Here is a 24,523-nt window from a genome sequence, read left to right on the forward strand (position 1 = left end):
GGGAGGACCCGAGAAACGGGCGAAGACTGACTCAGGTGGTAGTGCCACAGTGTCTCCGTGACACTGTGCTGCAAGCGGTGCACGGGTTGCCAGGTTCAGTGCATTTCGGCATCACAAAGATGCTAGGTAGGCTGCGACAGCGGTTCTGGTGGCCAGGGTGCTGTGCTGACGTAGAACTCCATGTCCACTGCTGTGACGTCTGCGCCGCAAAGAAGGGTCCTGCTAAGGCTGCGCGCGCTCCCCTCCAACCGATGCAGTCAGGCTCCCCCATGGAAAGGGTGGCGGTGGACGTCCCCGGTCACGGACACGGGGAATACGTTCGTCATTGTGGCCATGGACTACTTCACCAAGTGGCCGGAGGCCTACGCCGTGCCGGACCAGAGCGCGGTGACAACGGCAGAGGCCCTGGTGAACAATTTCTTTTGCAGGTTCAGCGTCCCTGAGGTCCTGCACAGCGACCAGGGGTGAAACTTTAAGTCGGAGGTGATGGGGGAGGTGTGCAGACTCATGGGCGTGCACAAAACGCGCACGACTCCCCTTCACCCGCAGTGCGATGGGCTGGTTGAGCGGTTTAACCGGACTCTGGCCGCTCAGCTAGCCATTGCCACCCAGGGGAATCAGCGTGATTGGGACAAGCGGCTGCCCATTGTGCTGCTGGCCTGCCGCTCAGTGGTGCAAGAAACCACGGGGTTCACGCCAGCCATGCTCATGTTCGGGTGGGAGCTGCGGTCCCCGTCGAGCTGGTCTTCGGAGCGCCGCCAAGGAGCGAGGACGACGTGCCGCCCGGACCCCCTTTTGTTAGGGACTTGTTGGGTCGGCTGCGTGATGTACACAGATGGACCAGGGTGAACCAGTCTGCGGCTGGGGACAGGCAGAGGCGCGCATACGACATGCGATGCTACGGCGCACCTCTGCTTGTGGAGTCGGAGGCCTGGCTATACAACCCCCAGTGGAAAAAGGGACTGTGTCCTAAGCTGCAGTCGGCCTGGGTTGGGCCATGCAGGATCCTCAGCCAGTTGGGAGAGGTGGTCTACAGAATCCGTTGGGGGCGACGGCGCCTCGTGGTGCACCGCGATCGCCTGGCCCCATACCGGCCGAAACTGTTGGGCGCTGGACGTCGCCCAGACTCTCCTGCCCCCATTTCTCCCTGTGCTTCCCCTGTTACTCCCCCCTCCGTGTCACCCGTGATCGAACCGGCCAGACCGCAACGCGTGCGGAGACTGCCGCACCGCCTGCAGGACTACGTGTGAGTAGCCAAGTCATGCTATGTGTGGGTTATGGGGAACTACTATGGGGATGTTAAGGTGTTATGCTGCGTGTTACATGACTGGTCTGTCTTACTGTTTTGCTTTGCAGGTGTTTGAAGGAAAAAAAAAAAAGGCGAGCTTTGTTATTGTTGGTGCTCCGTTGTACTGCGCTGTTACTGTTTTTATCGTGCTGGGGATTATTGAGCATTGTTAAATACTGGTGGTGTTCTGCTGACATACTGATGCGTCCTGTTAGTCGCCGAGGACGGCTGACCTCTTGGGGGCGGGGGGGGGGGGGGGGGGGCTGTGTAGCGTCGGCCCAATGGGGGATGGCACTACTTTCCCATGAGCCCCTGCGGCTCCAGTTTTGGTTCATGTTATATGTAATGCTATGATGTGTGTTATTGATTATGTATCTGATTATGTGTGTGTTATGTAGTTTGAGCCACCCTGTATTAGTTTATGTAGTTGTGCATTGTCTGAATCAACCTGCCATGTGTGTGTGATGTTACTGTGCCAATGACCTGCCCTCATGTTTCATGTCTTATTTGAGTTTGTTCCACGTGATCATTCCCCAACAGTCTGATTACGATTGATTTAAATAAAACCAGTCTGTTTTATCAAATGGATCAGTTTACTGCCTCTCCTTCCTGTACCACACCACAATTCTATGAATTAGACATAGTAGACATTAACAGACTCATTAAGACCATCAAGAAGGTTGGCTGAGGCTCAAACTGGACCCACATGAGAGGCTGATGGAGAGGGGAAAGATCAGCAGTCATCGTGAGCAAACCCACACAACCTTTATGCAGAGATAAGCATGTAGGAGGGCACATTCAACAGCAGCCTCCTACATCGGTGCAGAAGAAAGCACTTCTACAGGTTTTTTGTCCCTGCAGCTACCAGAGTGCTCATCCATCGTATATGGGCTTTACCCCACCTGCAGACTCCTCTACTTGGTCCAAGTTCTGCTAGACAGTTATACTCATCTGGTCATTATTACTGTCATGGCATATTTATCTTGTATCTAGGTGTGAGTAGCTTGCTTACTTTCATAGAGTTCATGTTTATGTGGACTGTAAATTGAATCAAGCATATTTGGGATATTGTTGGGACATAATGTCATGGGACATTAAGTACATGTACATTATACTCTTGCAAATCCTGTTTCGTATCTGAGTTTTTTGTAGCTCATGCTGTCTTTTGCAGCTGATGTATGGTTTAAAAAAAAAAATTTCAGAAAAAATACATTGACTAATATCGAGCTTTTTACATACTTGTTATGCATTTGTATTTGAGTAACAGTAATTAATATTTATACAACAGGCCTATTTTATAAATTAAATAATCACCAAGATTCTAAAATAGTCTCAAGCTTAGCCCTATTTGTTATTTAATGATAAATGTGCTCTCAAAACCATTGGTGCTTTGCAGAAAACAAAAATGTGTATAGTAAATTTACATATAAATAGCACTATATACTAAATTATCAAACATCAGCAACAAAAGCATTCTTTGTTAGTTATATCTGACAATATTATTAACACTTTTTAACAATTATTAACATTATTAACACAATAGAATTAACACTAAGATTTCTCAGAAGTCCTACAACTTATTTTTTCATGGCCTAGTTCAGACTGCTCAGGGAATTGAATGAATGAATATTCAATTTTATATAGAATATTCTATATTCAAGATACCCAAGGTTGCTTCACAACTCCAACACAGGTACAAGTCTTACACAACCAATCACACACCGGCGAGAAGCGGTAGCCAATTGCGCACAGCATAATCTCCACCAGAATCTACAGCCCCCTGGGGGACTGAATGGAGTGCAGGAAGAGTACAGACCCTAGTGACAGAGCAGCATCCACTACTGGGCATACAGGCACACACACATTCATGCAGACACTCAAGACAACTACTTTTATTGAACAGACACACACTGAGGGAGAATTTGGCACGGACTGCCAATTTACCCAACCTCCATGTTTTTGGACTCAGGGAGGAAACCCCGGAGGAAATCCACACAGACACGGGGAGAACACGGAAACTCCACTCAGATAGGCACTTGAACCCAAGACCCCCAGTGCTGAGAGGCAAACATGCTAACCACCAAGCCACTGTATTGCCCAATTAAAGAATTAAAGCAAAGCTGGAATGAAAATCTCATTAATGCTAGAATTTTCTTTGACATTTGATTAGAGCCCACATTTAAGCAATGGCAAATAGTTTCATATAAGGTAAATTCTTTAGGGTACAGCATCTTGAGACTAAATACAGCTTTTTCCTTCAAGACACACTGTAAATTAAACTCAGAATGGGGAACACATACATTGTGGTGGCCCACATCTTAAGCAGGGGCATGTTTGTAAAGCAGAAAATGTAATTTAGTTTTAAGTGAGGTCCAACATGAATGGCTCATCTGTCCTGTTAGACATTGCTTTTATTGAGTTCAGCAGGCCAAGTGAAATTATAACCCCTTGTATCTTGCTGATGAACAGTGGTACTCAAGTTGAGTACCATTTAGTGACACTGCAGTAATGCATCTTACACTTGCACCTCTTCCCTCATTAACATTACATGAGTAAACAGAATTGCAAGCTTTATTCAAAAGGATTTATTCATATTAAAACAACACATAAAATAGGTTAGCATAAAAGCAATCAAATTAGTTTCTCCCAGTAGAGCCAAATCCTCCAGAGCCCCTCTCTGTCTCTTCCAGAGTCTGAAAAGTAGAGCACAAATTAACAAGTGGGACACAAAAACAGCACTTCAGGCTTAGATGGAAAATGATCTACCCACTTTGAAATGTTTACTTTGTTTATAGAGGACCAACTCCTGTTCCTCATGAGGGTGTACCAGTGTTTGGGTCTTAACCCATGCATTTCAAACATTTAGCCCATAGGCAGGGGCTGACCAGATTATATGTCTGGCCCACCAAATAAATCTAGAATGTTTTAGATTAATCATGTTGACACATTTAATTGAAAGATTTCATTTGAAATGAAAAAGCCATAATTCCACTTGGGAACAAAAAAAAGCAATAACCAAAATGATGTTCATTACAGGAAATCTTCATTATAAAGCTAAGAATTTGATATCTTAGCTAAGCATGTATCAAAGATTTTAGAAAGCTTGTTGGTAATAAACTGAAGTCTGTGTACTTTAAATGTGTGTTTTAGATAACTATTCATAAACTGGTACATTTAATTGTTTGTTAGTATTCCTTAACTGCATTCAGGCCAACTTGAAACTAGACTGAGGTGTGTCAAACAGAGTTTGACATACCTTGTCCAAGCCAATGTACAGGGTTCATACACTTTTTTGACAATCAATTTCCATGACTTTTCCATGACTTTGAGGCAAATTTTAATGACTACACATTCTCTAAACATATGTGTAGACATGAAAAATAAGAAAAAATCCAGGCCAAAATTCCACAGTATATCATAAATTAATGACAAGCCACGTGGTTTAATTGAAAAAATAAACATTTACCGTATTTTCAATATCAATATAAACCGGAGTTACGACCTACTTTTTTTTTTATTTCGCGCGTGCACGGAGGAGCAGTGGCAGCACAGTGGAGTGTTGTGTACGATAAGCTGAGGCAGCACAGGCTCCACTGCAGCCCATCTCGGCAACACGATCGCTCTTTCTCGCGTTGTACGCACGAGGACATCGTTAGTTTTTTTTCTATACTGTGTTTACGATCAAAACGTATCTAAATCTTTTCAGTCTCTAACCCCATCGTTAACCGTGCACATTTTGCACGCCCCGTGTCCTTGTCTTTCACAAGCCATAGCTTGTATTTGTCCAACTGAAGCAGTCATTGTTTAATCGGCATTTACCAGCATTACGCTGATTTACATCAAAGTACAATCTACAGCTCCGCTTGGAGTCCGACGCTAACGCAGTGAACTAATGTGTGAAGTTACGTTAGTGGTCCGCACAATGAAAAAAAATGGCTATACTATATTTATTAATTTTTTCTTCCGGTTATCAGAACAACATACATTTATTGTGTCAAGCAAATTTCCATGACTTTTCCAAAACATTTGAGTATTTTTTATTTTTCCAAAACTTATCCAGGCCTGGAAATTGCTATTTTCAAATTCCTTAACTTTTCCAGGTTTTTCATGACCGTACGAACCCTGAATGTAACAACCACTCAAAATCTTCAGAAGGCCAGACACATTTGGGTAGTGCTGTGCTGAGCAATACTAACATTTTACAATAATTTCAAATATTACACTACCTGGATATACATGTTGGTGTAATGACGAGGTTATTAAATAACATTCAAAATTCAGTGAGTAAAACCTGCATATACTTTATTGCATGACACTAAATTGAAACGTATTTACATGGGTATAAAAATAACCACTGCATCAACATCCCATAGTCCTTTAAGTGCAAGAGGTTTTAGTTGCAAGTTCACAGGCACTTACCTGTAGTTCCAGCAGCTCAGGGTAGAATATTCTTTCACAAACTAGTTGCGCCACTCTATCCCCTTTTTTCACTGCACAGAGAAAAATATAGTTCTTACTAACATACATAACATTATCCATTTTAATTTTCTTATTTTGATTTGGATTCGAGGTCAAATACCTTCAAATGCCGACTTGCTGAAGTTAAAAAGAACCACACCAACATTCCCCCTATAGTCCTCGTCCACTACGCCAGCTGGATACACACACTAGGGGCATTAGCCAGCTACTGTAGCAATAGCTTAACGCTATCTGTATTAGTGAGCAATTCTAGTAAATATACGTTAGTTTCAGCAGCTATATCTATGCGATCCATCCATAATCCAAGTAAACGCAAATTGAATGGGCAGACGTTAGTGCTCGTGTATTTTAAACCAAATTAAGAACTCAACAGTGCAACTGAAGAAACGTTATAACTTACCGCCGACATCGATGAAGTTATTAGCTGCGAGACCAGAGCGTGGGGCTTAATAGCAGAAAATAATGGCGATAAATAAGCAGTGCCTAAACACTTTATAACAAGTTACTTATATAGCGCCTTTCACAAACCCATGGACGCTTGAATTTACTGCCAAGAAAGTATTCGTTATGTAACTCACCTACTCGGCCATAGCAGCCAGCAGGTACAGCGATCTGGATGTCCGTGAGCACAACGGCTTTATCCATAGGGCCAACAGTATAATCATAGGCGCTGAAAACAAATCGTTTATAAGACTGACGAAATTAGTGTCCGTTTTAAGTAGTATTTTACTTATTTCTAACTTTTCATATAATTCTACTACATACCTGTATAGGTCGTACCCAGCTGATTTTGAAGATCCTCTTGTCGGAGTGGTGGCGTGTTCCGAGAGTTTGGCGAATTTTAGTACGACTTTGTCGTTAGTGACCACATCGGTTTTGGTCTTCTTCATAGGACTGACTGCTGTGGTTTCTGAACAGGGCATTCTGCCTATAAACGAACGTTACGCTTAAAATTTAGTATAAGAATAAAACATTCAAAATAATATAGCAGCAAAATGCCTTGTCTAGCCAACTTATTTAACGCCAACAATACAGTAGTCTTGCTTGTTCGCGCCAATATTTGCAACACGCGCTTTTAAAAGCCCGCCTCTTCCTTCCTTCAAAAACCAATGAGATCGTTTCTGATCAACTCGAGTCCTAACGCCATAAGCGCTGGAGGACAGATTGGCGATGACGCGTTAAGCCTTCAGTCACGTGATTATGTTCCACTTGATCACAAGGCACCGATTTCCGCACTCATTACTTGGGTCTCTGAACTACAAACTGCATAAACAGTCTGCCAATGGGCTATAAAGATGATTCTGCCAAAATCAAAGACCCAGTTAAAACTATCCAAATAAGTTCTATAATTAAAATTAGTTTATTTTAATGCCGCCACTAATCTCGGTAGCCAACGTTATCAAAAATTCTTCCCATGACGAGTGGAGAAGCACAACATAATTAGCTATTCTTTCTGTCGAAATCTCGTAAATGCGTAACATTTGAGAAATGTTTGCATGGAAACCTGATTCTTTATAAAAATAATTGCATGCTGTATTTTGTTTTAGACCGTTGCTAGCTATACTTAGCATCGTTTTATTTTGAAACAAATGCTGGCGTCCAATAGCAAACTAGCAACAGAAAGTTAAGACAGCAAGGTACCGCTTGCCAGTGGAGACCATCCAATCTGCACGAGCCTGTGTAAGTTATAATGTCCTCTCTTTGTAATCACAGTCAAAAATAATGCGCACCAGTTTGAACGTACTGAAAACATTGTGGTTCTGCCGGAAAACCAACCCTCTCCCCTGCAATTCAACGCTATTTAAAGAGGAGCTGTTTGGCTGGCTAGCAAACTACCCAGATAGAACTGATGTAGGCTTCTATCCAGCAAGGTCACTTAAGCGAATTACTTAATTTAGGGTTTAGATGCTATAGTAGTCCTTGGCAGCACGGCTGGAAATGAGAAACGTTTGCCTTGTCTTAGATATGCTGTCTAACCCTGCAACCAGTGCAACTCCTCAGTAAGGATAGTCGCTATTGGCTGTCCCAAGAGTCACAAGAAATCGCTGAATTACGTCATAGCCTAATTTGCATACTTCTTGAAGGTATAAGGAATAACGTTTTGGGAGAGAAAAAAACACCATAAATATGCTACAAATTATCTCTGAACAAATCAACAACGTCTGTTGCCTTTGAAATAGGCAGTCACTTAAAAAATAACTTACTGACTTTAATGCATTGTATAAATTTTTTTTTTTACATAAATTACATAAATCAGGAACTGCTATTCTACATTCAATCCTCCTTCTTTATCCGGGCTTGATGTCTAGCTTTTCACAAAGAGCTGTGGATTGTGGACGAGGTGAGTGACTGAGACTGAGTTAAATGCAGTGATTTCTTTTCGTGTCATACTGAAGACGCATTTATATCCCGCTCTGTAAACACGGGACGGAGTCAGTCAGCGGCGGCTTTGGGCATGCGCAGTTCATTTGCAGCGAGACCTTGGAGCGCTGTGGGTCTGCTGACTGGGACTGCATTTTGAGTGAGTGTTGTGGGACGGGGCTCACGCTGCTCGCTGAGGACAGTATCTGAAGAGCATGTGTGTTCATTTCAGAGTCTCCAACTGTCTCCAGTAACACCACAAAAAGTCGCTAGTCACTTTAAAAAGTCACTAGAGAGTCTAAAAAGTCGCTAAGTTGGCAACACTGTTCGTGACGCTTGGTCAGGTGATCGGTTTTCCCTACCACTGCACATGCGCAAAATTGTAGCGTCAGTCGACGTCGTCTGCGCGTGTGCAGCGTCACGTCCGATACTGATCCAGTGAATGGCTAAAGTGGGATTTGCAGAGTGAAATAGTCATGCAGAGGTAAATGAGGAGATTTACACGATAACACTGCCAAAGTAATAAAACGACTGGTTGAACTATATACCAGGTTATTTGATTTTAACAAAATGTCTTATCTAGTGCAAATCAGTCATACATTTAACAGAAACAGGCATCCTGTAGTAAAATGACATTATAAAACAAATCCTACCCAAATAGGACTATAGAGTCTGTGATCACCTCCTCCATCACAATGTGGTGCAGCAATGCCACCAATCATGAAAATAAAAAAGATAGCACAGCATCAGGTCTGCAGAAAAGACCACTGTTCGTACACATTCAGATTGAGTCTTGTCCTTGTTCCTTGCCAGTTGTTAAGACTTGTCATGCTGTGTAAATGTAAATTTGAAAGCTGTCATTTACAGTGTACTGTCTGTTTTGTAGTTGAAGTTACTGTGACCAAAGACAAATTCCTTATGTAAAAGCAATACAATAAAACATTGAACAATAAAGCATTTTTCTGATTTTCTCATGCATAGAATTCAAACTTGTTATTGATACTGTAAGTGGTTTTACCTCACTACACAGAAACAAGTAACTTAGAGATCAGTGATTTTATATCAAAGCTCACGGATACAAATGACTTCAAACAGTGAAAAAAAATGCAACAAACCACCCCAAATTAAACTTCATTGTTATTTTCACAAAATGTTTAATATGTGGATGTTAATTGAAGCCAAGGAAAACTTGCATGCACAACATGGTGTGATGAGATTATAAAGCAGTGCAATACACACAATACACACGCCTGACTACTTAAAATGAAATGGTCCATTTTCCATAATCATTTGGTCTAAGTACGTATATATAAAACATTCAAAATAACAACATTCAAATAAAGAGGGAGATAAAAGGTGTTCTGGTTTATTATTAATATGCCACATATTACCTACTGTGTAATGTTGTTTGCCCCTGCAGATCAATTTAACTGAATTGAATTTGGCTGGGTGCACTTAAGATTGCATGCTTTGGTGTGAGTATCAACATAGGCATGTATGAGGTCAGTTTGTTCTTGTGAACCACAGGTGTTCAAATGCAGAGTTGACACTAAACATAGTTGTGAGGTCAATTAATCATGGCAGACCTGAATGGGGATGTTCCCAATGATGCCCATCTCATAGAGGATGGATAATGAAGCAAAGATGGTATAGCACAGGAGGCATGTAACTCCCAGCTTCCAGTCCAACTTCCAGGCATTTATGTGCACAGCCACAAAGAGAAAGATTATGGAGAGCAGGAGGGTAGAGGTGACAAAAACCAACCCAGTGCTATTCACCACCACTGGGACTGTTGGGTCCACGAAGGCTGTCTTTATGAACCAGGGCAGGCCCAAGCAGAGCATGTCGAACACATTTGAGCCCACAATGTTGGACATGGCCATATCGCCTTTGCCTGCATGGGGGAAACAGAGCCTCATCAACATTGCATAATGAAGTACAATAGCTAATCTTGCATTAGTGTCATAGCATCTTTGTATTATCTTTGTATTCATTCTTCTTATCTGAGGTGTTTTGTTAATGTATATATATATTTATATTTTTATCAGTAATATTTTTTCTGACCATGTTGATGGTCATTGTATATTTTTCTTATATTTTTTCAGTCTTTACCCTCTCGAGCCACCATGATGCTGGCGATTGTGTCTGGAATGCTGGTCCCTGCTGCTAGCAGTGTGAGCCCCATTACTGTGTCAGGAATTCCCAGCGTCTCTCCTGGGCACATATACATACATATGTTGAGAGAGACACAATGTTGCATGTGCTACTACCATTCTTTGGGTCCAAAATTATTATTTTAAGTTTAAATTAATATACAATGTGTTTTGTTTTTTTGTTACACATTGCCAGTGATGTGTTAGAAGGAATGCTCAGGAAGTGCGTGTACTGTTATGGCGCATTTCCACTAGGGCCTGCTTGGCGCGGTACGGTTCAATTCGCGACGGTTTGTGAGTGTTTCCATTAGTACCACTTCCCAGTGAGCCGGCCCCTTCGGGTACTATTTTCGTACCGACTCGCTCGAGGTTCTACCGTCCCGAAGCGGTACTGTTCTGTGACGTGGAGGAACAGCATGACACTGATTGGCCAGGGAGTGTCGTCACAGGTTGCGTCAGGAGAGCGACTCCTCCGCTATGCTATGGACTCCTCAGCCATTTTTAAAACCCAAGGAGCGAAGTCTGTTCCCTGGTCAAACGCCGAGGTACAAACCTTTCTGTTAATAATCAGCGATCAAAAAATCCAGGGCGAACTGGACGGGGCCACTAGAAATGTAAAGGTTTTTAGCGAGGCTTCCGCGCTAATGGCCACTCATGGCTACCAGCGGTCCATTCAGCAGTGCCGGTCGGTCCAAGCAAAAAAAGCTTAACGCGATTACCGGGCGGTGAAGGACCATAACGGACGCAGCGGAGCAAACCGCAAAGACTGGAAATGGTTCCAGCAAATGGATGTCATATACGGTCACCGGCCAGCCAGTAACGGAAGAGAAAACGTGCTGGACAATGTCGGTGCTGGAGGCCACGGAGAATGGTGAGTGTATTGTGATTTCAGTTTTACTACTAGGCTCGTAAAAGATGTAATATGAACGGAATATGAACGCATCTATTGTAAACGCAGGAATTTAGAGCTGTGTTTGTAGTTAATTTTACCACCACAGTCACTACTGTACAATAGCTAGCTCTTAGCCTTGCTAGTTGCTAGTTAGCTGTAGCCATAAACAAAGCACGAGCAGCGATGACGTGCTACACATTTTGTGCAGTATATCGTTGTTGCTTTCACGGGAATGCTTGTGTTTAATATTTGTTATTTTTTACGTTCAAGATTCCCCTTCCACTGACGAGGCGAGCGGAGTTGGCGGAAAATGTTTCTTTCAACCAGGCTTTCCTCGGGGTGCTTGGCGAACTTGTGAACACCATGCGAGACAGACGCCAGTAAAAGCACACAAAATGTTGCTTGTAGTACTATAAATATTTATTTCATATAAAGCTATACGTTATTTTTAGGTAATTTGCTTTTTGCACTTTTTAAAACTATAACTATATTATTTACATATGTTGTACTTTAAATATCTATATTTCATAATAAAGTTTGATTTCATTTGATTGTATGACTGATGCTTTTTATGCAGGGTGTGTTCAGCCTGTTTGAGTAATACCAAATTATCAATAATTAGAGCAACCACATACAATAATGAAGATAAATATAAATAAGATACAATAATGCTATGTGTTAAGGGGCATCGACCGGTGTTGTGGTCGCATACAAATGATGTCACGACACTACAACCCGCGCGCCAACAGCGACTCCACCCACATTGGGGTGGTTCACCATTGTAATGGAAACACAACGCGACCGTTCCGTTCTGTTGCGAATCGACCCGTATCGAACCGTACCGCGCCAAGCAGGACCTAGTGGAAATGCGCCATTATAGATGGACAATATTGTATTATATCTCAGAGCTTGTAGACTTGACAGAAAACAACAAAAAAGACTTGACAGACTGATTTGTGCTATAAAAGACAACATGAAGAAACTCCTGCAAGAGAAATACATACAGGGGTGGACATACATACACACAGAATCCCCAAGGGTTTCCTCTCTTTCAGTACCTGCCCAGTGTAGCAATCTTTGTACTCACATGAGCCCTCACTCATGTGACACTGCATGCTCTTTTGCTGCACAATTATCCTATTATCCTTCTGCAAGACCCCACTAATCACATGGTCTCCGGCTAACCCCACAGGATTTAGCAGGCCATAATCTCACACAGAGATGTGAGACTATGTTTCACAGAACCCCAGGATAGAGCATTTCTACATCATGAAGGGAGTGGAAAAAAGCATGTGACTTGGCTTGTGACCGAGCTGCTCAGAAATGGACCACTTTGGATCAGCAGTATATGGTAACTGGTTACCTATCAAGCTGAAAACTAAAATATTTAAAGGGCAAACATCCTTGAAGATGCAGTAGCAAACATTTGGCTATATGAATACAGTAATAATCAGATTCTCAGATATTTCTTCTGCCATCCTGACATTCTGAAAGTGTTATTACTTGTTACTGAGCACAGTTGTGTCTTAAAGCACACATCATGAGTGTCAAACTGAAGTTAAGAGAAACACACTACATCTAAAACAATTGTGTTAGATACATAGCTGAACCAGTGATTGCAGAGCAAGGGAAAACAGGGTAAACAGTACATTGCACAGATATTATATTAATGAGTGAAAGAGAAGCACCATTTACCCACTACAGTGACCATCCAGACTAACACATAGGTGAAGGCAGCAATCCAGATAGCAGACATGAGGAAAGTCAGCATGTACCACTTCTTCCAATACTGCCTTCTGCAGTCAGGTACAGTCAGGTACAGCAGCACGAGTGCAGGAAGAGACAACACCCACAGGATGCGCTTCACATCATGTTCTGGCATGCTGAACACACTTTTCCGCTCTGACATACATACACACACACACACACACACACACAGGGTAGCACCCAGTTCAGTATGGGTAAGCTCACAGATGGATAGGCTCCAGAGAACAGGAACATCACTGAGCACACATAAAGAGCACAGATGTTTGTGTTTGGATTGACTCCAAACAGGTGATGCCCACAAGGAGAGATTTACTCTGGAATCTAACACTTATACTGACAAATCCACAGGTGTTCAGCAAATTGAAAATATGGAGAAAGCACTACTTTACTGACATATTTATCAATAGCAAATCTTGTATTTTTGTCACGTTGAGGACCCCGGCCCCTCCCTTTTGGGCGTGTGTATACGTGGTCCACGTGCTTTGTCTGCGTCTGTGAAACTCCGTGGTGAGGGCTATGTCGCGTGATAATCTGTCTCACCTGTGAATCGTCTCGTAATCACATGGAGCTAATGTGGTCTGTCTATTTAATGTGTGCTCGCGCAGTGTCCTGTGCTCGTCGTTGTCTAAGTCTACACGTTGTGTGTACGTGTTTGTTATTCGTGCGCTGATTGCGCAATAATTGTAGTAATAAAGTGACGTCTGTTAAGCCAAATACGGATTCTGTGTCTCGTCCGTCTGTCGCCGCCCAGCGTCACAGAACGACGAGCCAACCAGAGAATTGGTGGCACAGAGTGCACATTATTGGTGCCAGTGCAGACTGTGTTAGTTGATGATGAGGCCAATATGGATGTTACAGGTTAGAAAGTGATTGCACTACACTGCCCCTGAGATAAAGGGAGATAAAGGTTGTCTGCTGTAGGTGTAGTATAAAGCCCCTATGGAAATGGAGGCTCTAAGCATGCCTGAACTGTGTCAGTGGGGCAGGTAGGTCAGTGTGGGTTTACATTTAAAGAGGCATATTTGACCACTGAAATATAACTTCAAATCAAATATTTCTTTTAGTTCAAAACTATTTTCAAAGAATCTCTAACAGAAGGTGTTAGCATTGTTACTCAGATGCACATGTAATAAATTATTATAATGTTCTGTACCTTCAGGTATTTCATTCAGGCCATGGAGGCTGAGAGACAGATGTGAATATCCAGAGTCTTCCTGGAAGATTCCACTATCAGCTCGGGAAGACCGTGGGACTCTGAGGCTCATGTCATCATTCCAGCCCAAGAGAACTTGCTGCTCAGAGTGCTTGTCTGCACTCTTGATCAAACATGTGCAGCATGGGCTGAACTGTCGCATCATATATTCGCTGATCCGCAGGTCAAAACACAGAACTATGATGTAGACTCCATACACCATCAACAAGCATGAGGCATCATACCTAATATGCACAGACATTAACATATCTTATTTAAGTAAAGGAAATTTCACTTGAAAATTCTAAGTTGAGAAAAAAAGCTATTACAGGCCACACATCATTTAAATTAACTTGTGCTAATTTAGTCTTTGCTAACTTCAAACATCACATTACTGTTTTGGGACAATTCATCCATGAAGTTAAGTGTTTATTCATTTGCAGAGGGATGGAGGTTATATTGTTACTGTAGGAAGGGGAAGAACTTTGGGCTGGCGTTCTGGGTTGCTTTCCTAGGTGGAAAAGCTGACCCACAGTTAGAAACCCCCCCCCCCCCCCCAAGCAAACATCAAAATAGAGGGGTTAGAAAGAAAGGAGAAGACAGGGAGGAGAAGGGTTGTTCATCACTGAGAAAAAGGGTGAATTAGGAATGCCAAATGGTAAGGGAAAATGGTGTAGTCCTTCTTAACAAACGTCAGTGATTTCAAAACTTTTTGTAGGTGCAGAGCTTAAATAGTAGTTTGGTAAGAATGGAGATGACTAATCTAGAGTTCTAGGCAGTCCCCAGAGTTTGGAGATGCTAGCCCTAAAGCTCCATGTGACAAATGCTGGAATGCTTTCTGAGGTCTATAACTTTGATGGGCTTTGGAGGACCAGTGTCTCAGTGCACAGCTGCAAATCCATGTGACAGTAGATGATGGCCTAGTACAGGCGTACTCAACTAAATTTGTCCGCGGTCCAATTTTGGCAGATACCTGTGACCTGAGGTCCGGTGCGGGGGTGGCGAACGTAAGTTGTTGAGCGGGGGGGGGGGGGACGGTGCGCGAACGGTGGAGGCGTTTATACTTTCGCGAGCGTCACTGCAGTGTTCTCCGAAACGATAGGCGTTTTGTCCGAAACGATATGTGGTAGAAACACCCCTCAAAACAGGGTAATGAACATTTACCTGACCAATTTTAATGTTGCTATATGTTTCAGGTTTGAAAAGTGCTGGAATTTAGGTTAAAGTACTTTAAAATGCTTGAAATTGTAACTACTTGGTTTCACAACAAATAGCTGTCTGACTGAATAGTTCTCTTGTATTAGGTTAACAAATACGAGCCTCTTGTAATTCCAGGACGAAACATGAGAGACCGTGAAGACGTGAAGATTGGGCGTTTTTTTAAATAAACAACCATTAAATAATGTGATAAAAAGCGAATTATTTCGAGTATATGTATAAATATTTACCTTAATTATGTTTAACATGCTGGGAAATATTGAAATGGACCTTGAAAGTGACGTACAAGTGCTTTAATTCCACCTTATAAAGGTGTATGAACCCTGAAAACGTGACTTTGTTCATTGCGCTGAAGCGCGGCGCGAAGTTACAAAATTCGAGAGGTGCACGACCTCGTGAACCGACAGCGCGCGAGGCACTCGCGCACACGCGGAGCCACAGCGATTACGTCATTTTCGCCACGCGGACCCTCGCGCCGCACGCGAAGCGTCAACCAGGCAGGCTTGTTGTTGAGCGGGGGGGCGAACGTAAGTTGTTGAGCGGGGGTGGCAAACGTAACACTCGTGACGGAGTGTTTTTTCAATAGCCCTGAAATAAATGCTACGTTTTTGTTTTGGTCCGTATCCAGTTAATCAGGAATGAGATTGGGTCCGGACAGGACTGCGTTCGGGTCCGGATCCGGACCGCGGTCCGCCAGTTGAGTACCCCTGGCCTAGTAAAACAAGATGCCATTCTAGTACCAAAGGTTGTAGGAGGCAGAACCACAATTCTGTGAGATAAGTCATCATTTGAAAGGAAAGGGGCACAATGAGACTTGGTGGTAGTTAAGGGGAGAGGGGATCTTGACATTGGGGAAGTCATCAAGGAGTTAAAGGATGAAAGGAAGCTGATGAACACTCAAAAGAAACCTTGAGATGTCCTCGGCCAGGTTAAATTTTTTTTAAAGAAAAATGTGCCATCTCAGCAAGTGATAAACAGGACCCAGAAATCATGGTGGAGAACTGAAAGTAGAAACACTGTATCATTTGGTGAGCCAAGCCCTGTGCCCAAACAAGCTTAATGAGAAAGAAGGTATGGGTATCCAAAATCCCTTTATTGATGTTTGGGTCTGCAGATAAGGATGACTGTTAAAACATGGATGTTGATTGATGTAGAGAGGAAGTAACTGGCCCTGAACTTGTTAGTTCATGGGGCGGCTGGGACAAAAGTGTCAACAGAGGGGCAGTTGGGACCCAGAGGGGCAGTTGGAAACCATTAGGATTAAAGTTATTATAAATAAACTAGCTTCCTATATACTATGGGGATTTTCCAGAGCTATAACAGATGCTGAAGTGGTCAAGTGGTCAAATTGAATTTTTGAGAACCAGGTGGTGATGTATGAGCTCAGATATCTACACCTTGCAAGATATGGTGACGCAGGCCGTAGGACACAGGTGTCAAACTCAAGACCCGCGGGCCAAATGTGGCCCGCTGCGTCATTTTATGTGGCTCGCGAGAGCTTAAAAGCTTAATTGTCCAAGAAAAAAAGTAAAATATATGCAGTGTTCAAAAACTACATTTCCTACAATTATGTTACCTGTGACGTGGAAGGGTGTTTAAAGAAAGTTGAGAAAACAAATACATGTTTGTGCTTCAAGGAGAAAAACTGGTATGTCTTGTGTTATGAAGCGGTGTCAGTTGTCAAAAAGTACAATCTACGTCGGCATTTTGAGACCAAACATGGAGCTAAGTATGCCAAAATTAGGCATCAAGAAAAACAACAAATTGCAAAAAAAAAATAAAATAAGAGACAAACTGCGATCGCAACAGAATGTATTCACAACCACAAACAATGAGGCATTAAAAGCTAGCTTTGTTGTGGCTAAATAAATCGCCGCACTTTTTGAAGCACAATTGCTATTTTCAATTATTTGATATTTCAAATTATTTGATATTTCAACATCTTTGATGTTATTTTTCTTCATTCACTTGGATAGTTTGATTGTTGATTGATGAAGTAATGTGGGTTTCATAACCTAACAAATTAAAAGCATTTATGTTATAATAACAGAGCAACAAGCAAACATTTTTTACATCTATGCAAAAATATATGTAATATTTGTAACTTGAATAAATAATAAATTCAGAGTTATTTAACATTAACTTATGGCCCTCTTTGTGCAACGATTATGCTCATGTGACCCGTGGTGAAAATGAATTTGACACCCCTAATGTAGGGGATCAGGAGATGGTTGAAGAAGGTACCTATGGGCACAGCAGGGATGGTAGAACAATGGTGGCTAGAGAGAAGTTGGATTCAGTAGCAGACAGCTGGGGCAGGAATGGGAGATATCTGGGAATGGGAGGAGTGATGATGCAGGAGGATGTTTGCTACTAGAGAACATCTCCTCTATGGATGCTGTGAGTTGAAGCACCATTATTAGTACAACAAGACAGACATTCCTGACAGACATTTTCAAAACATCTCTCATAAAGGCCACACTTAATAGTAACACAGTTACTGTGACTACCACTGGCTACTGTTACTCTCACTTCACCACAACTGCTTCGTTATTGCTTTGTATTTTTCTTAGTATTTTTTAAGATTGCATTAATATTGTTTTTGCACTTCTTTTGGTGTAAACACTGAATGCACAGTTTTGTTCCACCTCGTGCTGCATGTGATGCAAATAACAATAGTCTCCTTGAATCCTTGACAAACCAAAACTGGGTGAAAATATTAAGTATAAAACCTATGAGGTGAGAGATACTATACTAATGTTGCATAGTTATTGGGAAATGTATCAGAGGAAAAAGGAGGAATTAGGGATTATAAAAAGGGAGGAAGATCGGTGGAGTTTCTGGTGTGATCTTTCTTCAAAACATTCATGAAAACACTCTCCAAACAATCCAATAATATTTAAAGATCTTGCCTTACAATATTAGTCCTTTAATGAAGGAATAGCTTAGTAACACCAGCTTTCACATGTAATGGTGCGCTTGCTTCCAGTCTGAGAAAACAACTCATCAAGCTGCTTGGTTTTGAAATTAGCAAACAGGTATGAGGGCAGATATCATATAAATGTGTACAGAAACATAACACTTACCAATAGACATGGTTATCAGAGATTATAGCAATCACTGTAGCTACACTGATTGCATATGCCACACAGTCTCTGAATAGTGGCCAACAGGATAACCGACTCACCTGAATACAGAATACAGAACACATAAAAAGCTTTACAATTAATTCTCATAATATATATTACAAAATTATATACTCAGTAAATGTGGTAAAATCCATTTCTTAACCTAATAATATAGCATATATAGCTTTATGTATTTTTCAAAAGAGGACATTGACATACCACTGAGGTTAAGATTCCACATGCTGCACAAATACCCAGTAGGTTATAGACAGCTGAGCCCACTATTGTACTCACACCAATGTCTCCTTTTGTAACAAACACACCTGCACAAAAAAGAAAAAAACTATACAACCACAAATTGACCAATGCCTGAAGTAGACAATAGAAGACAGTGTGACAGTTCATTTGATGAGTGACAGAAATAATGCTCCTGAATAAAAAAAAATTCATCAGTGCTTGAATCTACAGTCAGGGGAACTTCATTTGTGTTGCATTTATATAAAATTATTATTACACTAATGAAATTTCAGTACTACACTTTTAGGATGCTTCGGTTTCCAAATAAATCCAACAACTAAGATCATAAAGGTTTTCTCTCCACTGTCAATAAACAATCCTGCTGATTCTTGCTTTCGATTTGTCATTTTATGATAATCATATTCAACTGTTTAGAGAATCTTCGCTGATACTTTGCTGCTCCAAAATGTCTACTGGTTTAATTTTGTGACAGATACAGACTCCACTGATATTTTTTATTAAACACGCCTATATTGTCAAATAAGCTACTGTTTGCTAGCCATCTTGTAAACCCCAATGTTATCTTTACTAAAACAATCCAGTAATCATTAGTAATTTTTACTTAAAATCTTACATTATATTACCAGTACTTGGAAATCAAAGTTGATTTCACTTTCTTAGCCGTTAATGTTAAAATTAATTGTGTTTTTGAGTTTTAACTACACAAAATAACAAGTTTTAAAATTTATTACATGATATTTGCTCTGATTGGTCAACATTAAATTTGAAATGTAACTTCCCACCAAGAAGAGCATGAACAAAAAGAGCGCGAGGTAAGTTGTCTGTATAAATCTGCTGTTACTGATTTCTCAAAATGTGTATGCATGCATAAAATGTGACCTAGGATGACATATTATAGTAATAAAAGATTACATGGATTGTTATGGTGAAATAACAGCTGTGATAATGCAGACACAAGATAAAGACGACTACTGTATTCTTCATCACAGCCGTGGCGTTATGGCGAAATATCCAATCGGTTAGAGCACTTCTTAACCAATTAGATTGTGTGGCAGGAACGAACTGTTTTATAGATGTGTTAGCAATGTATTAATTTGGATAGATTGCTGATAATGCTAGCTTGCTGCTAATGTTAGCATTCAGTAAATGTGTTGCTGTGCATGTTAGCAGTCGTAAAAAAAACTGTAAAGGATTTCTTAGAATTGAGCAGAAATTTTAGTTAGAAATACACTCACTACCAGCAGGATGTAAAGTTGGTGTTTATTTTAGCTTGGTTGAAGTAAATAAATGAAAATGCTTCCCCTCTCTTTCTCTCTCTCTCTCTCTCTCTCTCTCTCTCTCTCTCTCTCTCTCCCTCTCTCTAATTTTATGTTGCGCAAGGCAAGCATTTTATTGCTCAAAAATAACTTTATTGCTTAAAAGCACTGATTTGAAGAATCTTTCTGTTCATGTCACGTTATAGCCTGTGTTGTCATTCACTTGATCTTTTGTATGAAGCACACTGTTTTGCTTTTGACTGAAAGCAGTAATTGTTTAAATGTTATTTGATGCCAAATGATAATAAACAAGTTCATATCTATGAAACCAGTGTTGCCAGTGAAGTTCATTTACAATAATTATAACAATTAAGTATTAATAATAAAAAATCTCATAAGTAAAAGTATTTAAAATTTGATGTATTAACAAGCAGTTATTTCTTAATAGTTTAAGTTATTTGTAATTGTGTAGAGTTAAATTAACAAGTAAAAGCAACTGAGTAATTTTTAATTGAGTAATTTCAACTTTTGATTAGTTCACTCTATTTAAATCATAAGTATGAATTGTATCCATACAACTCAATTATATTAGTTTTGACAGAAGCCATTACTTATTTTTTTGAGGCAACGAGTTACCTCTGTTTTTTTAAGTAGATTGAACTTATTAGGGTTAACAGTGTAGGTATTCAACAGTTTCTGACCCCAGGAATGCTGTAGTCTGGATATTTTAGGGTTGTGAACCACTCTCAAATCAGCACCAACACCACTGGTGTACACACCAGCAGCACTGCCTGACAGTATAGCTGCTGTATGTTTTAAAATATTTTGTCATCCAAATAACTACTGTCAAAAGTGGTCCTAGGATTAGAAGTGAGGTCTTAAGTGAGATATAAACCCACTTATGTGTACCTAAATATGTGGCTTGTGACGGAGGTAAAAATGTTGCATATCAAAGTGATCAAACAGCCCAATATATTAATGTAATTTGTATACCTAGAAAAGCTGTAACTAACTCAGGCGCAGAGCTTCCGGCCGCCATGAATGTTGCCCCCGCAACATCTTGGGAGAGCCCGAGACCTGAGTGAAAATGACGAGCACGAATTAGTCACACGCATCACTTAAAACATTTAGCGAGAGCCAAATTGACTAATTTCGAAAAACTTACGGTCACTGATGACTTCAAGTGACGGCAGGAAATAGTTGTCACAAACTATAGAGACTGCCAATAGCATGTAAAAAACGATCAAAAAATATATAATGATTCCACCGTCTTTACGTTCCTGTACTGTGAAAAAACCCTTCGGAAATTCGGAGGACTGCGCAGGAATGCACTTGGTTTGATTCCCTGTAAGACGGAGAGAAGAAAAAGGAATACTAGCGACAAATAAAATAACTTGTATAGATACGTCTAATGTTTATTATTATGTTTATTATTATTTGTAACATATGCATATTTAAATATAAAACTGACTCGGATATAAATATAAAACGTACATACTCGGAACTTTATTTTTAACTCTACATGTATTACTACAATATGCTGCAGTTAGCTGGAATATTCTTCGAATATATCAAATGGATTTTTACTAATTCACCTACGCATTTATCAGTGGACCAAGCTTCAAAATGTAGTTCTGGAGTTAACCGTACAGATGTGATAAAATGTTTTGTTTAGTATCTTACCCACATCCCGACGTATTCTCGAGGGTTTTAAATCCTGAGTTTTTGTAATGTAGAAAACCAAATAAATACTACAATATAATGCTATTACTACTCCGAGTATTGAAATCAGTACTTCTCTTCTCTTCCTTTTGTGGGGAAATGCGTCTTTAATCATTCTCCTCGATGTTGTAAATGCTTTCTAAACTAATAAAGCTAGATTAAAAAAGGGTGGTCATAAGATCACTAACCCTGAAAAATGAAAACCCTAGTGCATCTAGTCTCATAGGTTGATAAGAGGGAAAGCATCACTTGCATAACGCTGGTGCACCAGATACTCACGAGGCGCATTATCCCAGCTGAGCAGACCTCATGTCGCTTCCTATTTTTCCAAACCAAGAGCCTCAGAACGAAGAGGTGCCGGTACGAAATATAATCTAGTAGAATGCCAAAGTAATGCATATTTAGTCATGAAAAGTAATGTAAATTAAAGGTTTGAAATACAGGTGTAGGCCTATGAAAGTTTCTTTTCAGAAATCGGAAGGTCTATTACAATTTGTTGATACTACAGTTTGTGCTGGCGTCATCTGATTCGTTGACTTTCGTATGACAAACTTTTTTTAGTGTACACACTGTTATTTACTGTTTTTCAAAAGTATTTTAAAGCTTGTTAAACAAAAAAAGACATACTATGAAGAAAAAATGGCACAGATTAATATACTTGCTAATAATCTGCAAGTATATTAATTCATGCACATATAAATATTTGCACGTTAGGCTATATACAAATCAATTCACTCCACTACGACCATCCCAAGATAGTATTGGGCCAGTTGTAAATTGCTGCCGCCTTTGTCCCTTGATATTTACGCGTGGCTCACTTGAAAATGAAAACATTAAAAAAATATCTGTCTGGCACGTCTGGCTCAAACCAGCTTTCAAGTCGATATTTTTTGGGAGGCTGTTAGTCTTTTTCCTGTAGCTGGAAGTTAGGGTAGAGTCATCTTCCAGCAGGAACCTGCCTGGACACAAAGGAATGTTGAAATCAGTATGACAGTACTCGCACAACACATTTCCAAAATAAATGACATCACGGCATTGCAAAAACATGTGAATGTACTCCCCAACTGCACCTGAATTGCATTTAGTCATTTCCTGTTTAACAACCCATGGTTTCTGCTCCCTCTCTCTATTTCACATGCACTCACAAAAACACAGGCCTCCCTATAGATATCACATACACACTAACTGTAACAGTGGTGAACATAAGGGTAGAGAAGGATCCATTAGCAGGTGAGTAAGATCTGGGGATTTATTGAAAAGACTCAAAAACAGAGGTCCCAAAATGGGACAACCCCGCAGGGTTACAGGCAGCAGCACAAAAGGGCAAGGCAAAATCGGAGAGTCAAAAACCAGGCAGAGAGTCAAAAACCAGAATAGACTAAGGGTGGCAGGCGAGGTACAAAAAGGGCTAGGCAAGCAGGAGAATATCAAAAAGGGCAGAGCAAGGATCAGTAACCAGAATATCAGACAGAGTATACAATAACACGGCTTGGTATGCAACACAGGGAGGCAATACTTCGCACTGGTGTGTTGTGAGAAGAGTCCTTAAGTAGGGTGTGGTGAGTTAGCTGCTCAGGGGCAGGTGTGCAGGTCAGTATTCTGGTAATGGCGCCCTCTGGCGGTCACGGCCGTGAGTGACATTCCTGACACTAACCAGTCCCACCAGGATTTCGCGGGCCTTTTTTGTGATTGTTGCGGGCTAAAATGTTTGATGTTGCGGGTGTTTTTCAAAAAAATTGCGATGGAAGTTGCGGTGTGTTTTTGCTTTTTTGTGAGTACATTGCAATAGGGAGTAAATGTTGTATGGTTTCCTATATTTAGTAGTCCATTTTAATTATCTATTTACCTATTTATTCAGGGTTGCCAACTTTTCAAGATCGCTTGGAGTGAGATTTGAACCTGGAGGGGGTGGCGAACGTTAATTGTTGGCGTTGTTAGCGAATGTAAGTTGTTATCGGGCGGCCTGTAAAATGGACACAAATTAGGCTAAGTATTATATCGAGATCGATCGCCAGTGGTTGGCGCCAGAGCAAACTAGTAACTCATAGATATGGATCAGAGATTGACATATGTGCTCTATGTGGTATGAAATAGTTTGGGCAGGAATGATCCCTCTCAAGATTTTGTATGCCCCGCCCCCTGAAAGGTGTTGGGACCATTGATCTATATTAATCTATAATATAGATCAATGGTTGGGACCAGTGGCGGACTTAGCAATTTGGGGGCTCAAGGCGAATTTAGCTAGGGGGCCCATCAACATTAATATGCGAGAAATAAGTTAGCTAGTCAGGGGGCCCCTACAGTGGGCTGCAGTGGGAGGGGCCCAAGGCAATTGCCTAGCAATGCCTCTATGCAAAGACCGCCTCTGGTTGGGACAGAGAATGCACAATGATCCCTCTCACTTTCTTGAAATGATCCCTCGAAGTGCAACAGCTCGGTGGCAGAAATGGACTTTCCGTCTCTTAAAAGACTGAAAAATCACTTGGAGTGGATGGGCTGGTACTAGAAATGTTAAACTTGTTGGAAATACATGTATGAACCCATCGTTGTGAAACAATAAAACACTGAAAAAAACTCATGCTGCTTTCAGTCTGCTCCTCTTGAACGTATATACCAGTGACTGTATATATAATGGACGGTACATCACTGTTGACTCCCATTGTGAATTTTTGAAGCCACCAAGATGGCCGCACGAACACCGCCATCTTGGATGCGCTTGCGCAGTAGATGAAAATTGGAGCCAGAGCACGCGCATTAGAACCGGTAGGCAGGACAGTATCTCCGCCAGAGACCTTATCTCCGCCCCGAC

At 41.1% G+C, this 24,523-nt stretch overlaps 2 protein-coding genes across 6 annotated transcripts; both read right to left on the reverse strand.

Moving 5' to 3' along the window:
• Positions 1-3,858: 3,858 nt before the first annotated feature.
• dut (deoxyuridine triphosphatase) lies at positions 3,859-7,770 on the reverse strand. 3 transcript variants are annotated; one of them, XM_076993680.1, is made up of 7 exons: positions 7,512-7,770; positions 6,533-6,695; positions 6,346-6,437; positions 6,168-6,212; positions 5,868-5,942; positions 5,708-5,778; positions 3,859-3,981 (listed from the first exon to the last, which is right to left on the reverse strand). In XM_076993680.1, the coding sequence occupies exons 2-7, from the start codon at positions 6,688-6,690 to the stop codon at positions 3,925-3,927; spliced, it is 498 nt and encodes a 165-aa protein (XP_076849795.1). In that variant the 5' UTR covers positions 6,691-6,695; positions 7,512-7,770; the 3' UTR covers positions 3,859-3,924. The 3 variants fall into 3 exon arrangements, with proteins under 3 accessions (XP_076849795.1, XP_076849792.1, XP_076849793.1); XM_076993677.1 differs by having other exon boundaries at positions 7,409-7,770; XM_076993678.1 differs by lacking the exon at positions 7,512-7,770 and having other exon boundaries at positions 6,533-7,338.
• A 1,434-nt stretch (positions 7,771-9,204) lies between these two features.
• On the reverse strand, positions 9,205-22,205 carry slc24a5 (solute carrier family 24 member 5). Of its 3 annotated transcripts, none has more exons than XM_076993676.1 (9): positions 21,994-22,205; positions 21,158-21,337; positions 20,986-21,069; positions 18,698-18,801; positions 18,437-18,537; positions 14,094-14,377; positions 12,869-13,075; positions 10,241-10,342; positions 9,205-10,022 (listed from the first exon to the last, which is right to left on the reverse strand). In XM_076993676.1, exons 2-9 carry the CDS (start codon positions 21,222-21,224, stop codon positions 9,700-9,702), a joined length of 1,272 nt encoding a protein of 423 aa, XP_076849791.1. In that variant the 5' UTR covers positions 21,225-21,337; positions 21,994-22,205; the 3' UTR covers positions 9,205-9,699. The 3 variants fall into 3 exon arrangements, with proteins under 3 accessions (XP_076849791.1, XP_076849773.1, XP_076849782.1); XM_076993658.1 differs by lacking the exon at positions 21,994-22,205 and adding an exon at positions 21,676-21,971; XM_076993667.1 differs by lacking the exons at positions 12,869-13,075; positions 21,994-22,205 and adding an exon at positions 21,676-21,971.
• Positions 22,206-24,523: the final 2,318 nt, after the last annotated feature.

This window comes from Brachyhypopomus gauderio, chromosome 2 (genome assembly GCF_052324685.1).
Source record: "Brachyhypopomus gauderio isolate BG-103 chromosome 2, BGAUD_0.2, whole genome shotgun sequence".
In the NCBI taxonomy this organism is placed as follows: Eukaryota; Metazoa; Chordata; class Actinopteri; order Gymnotiformes; family Hypopomidae; genus Brachyhypopomus; species Brachyhypopomus gauderio.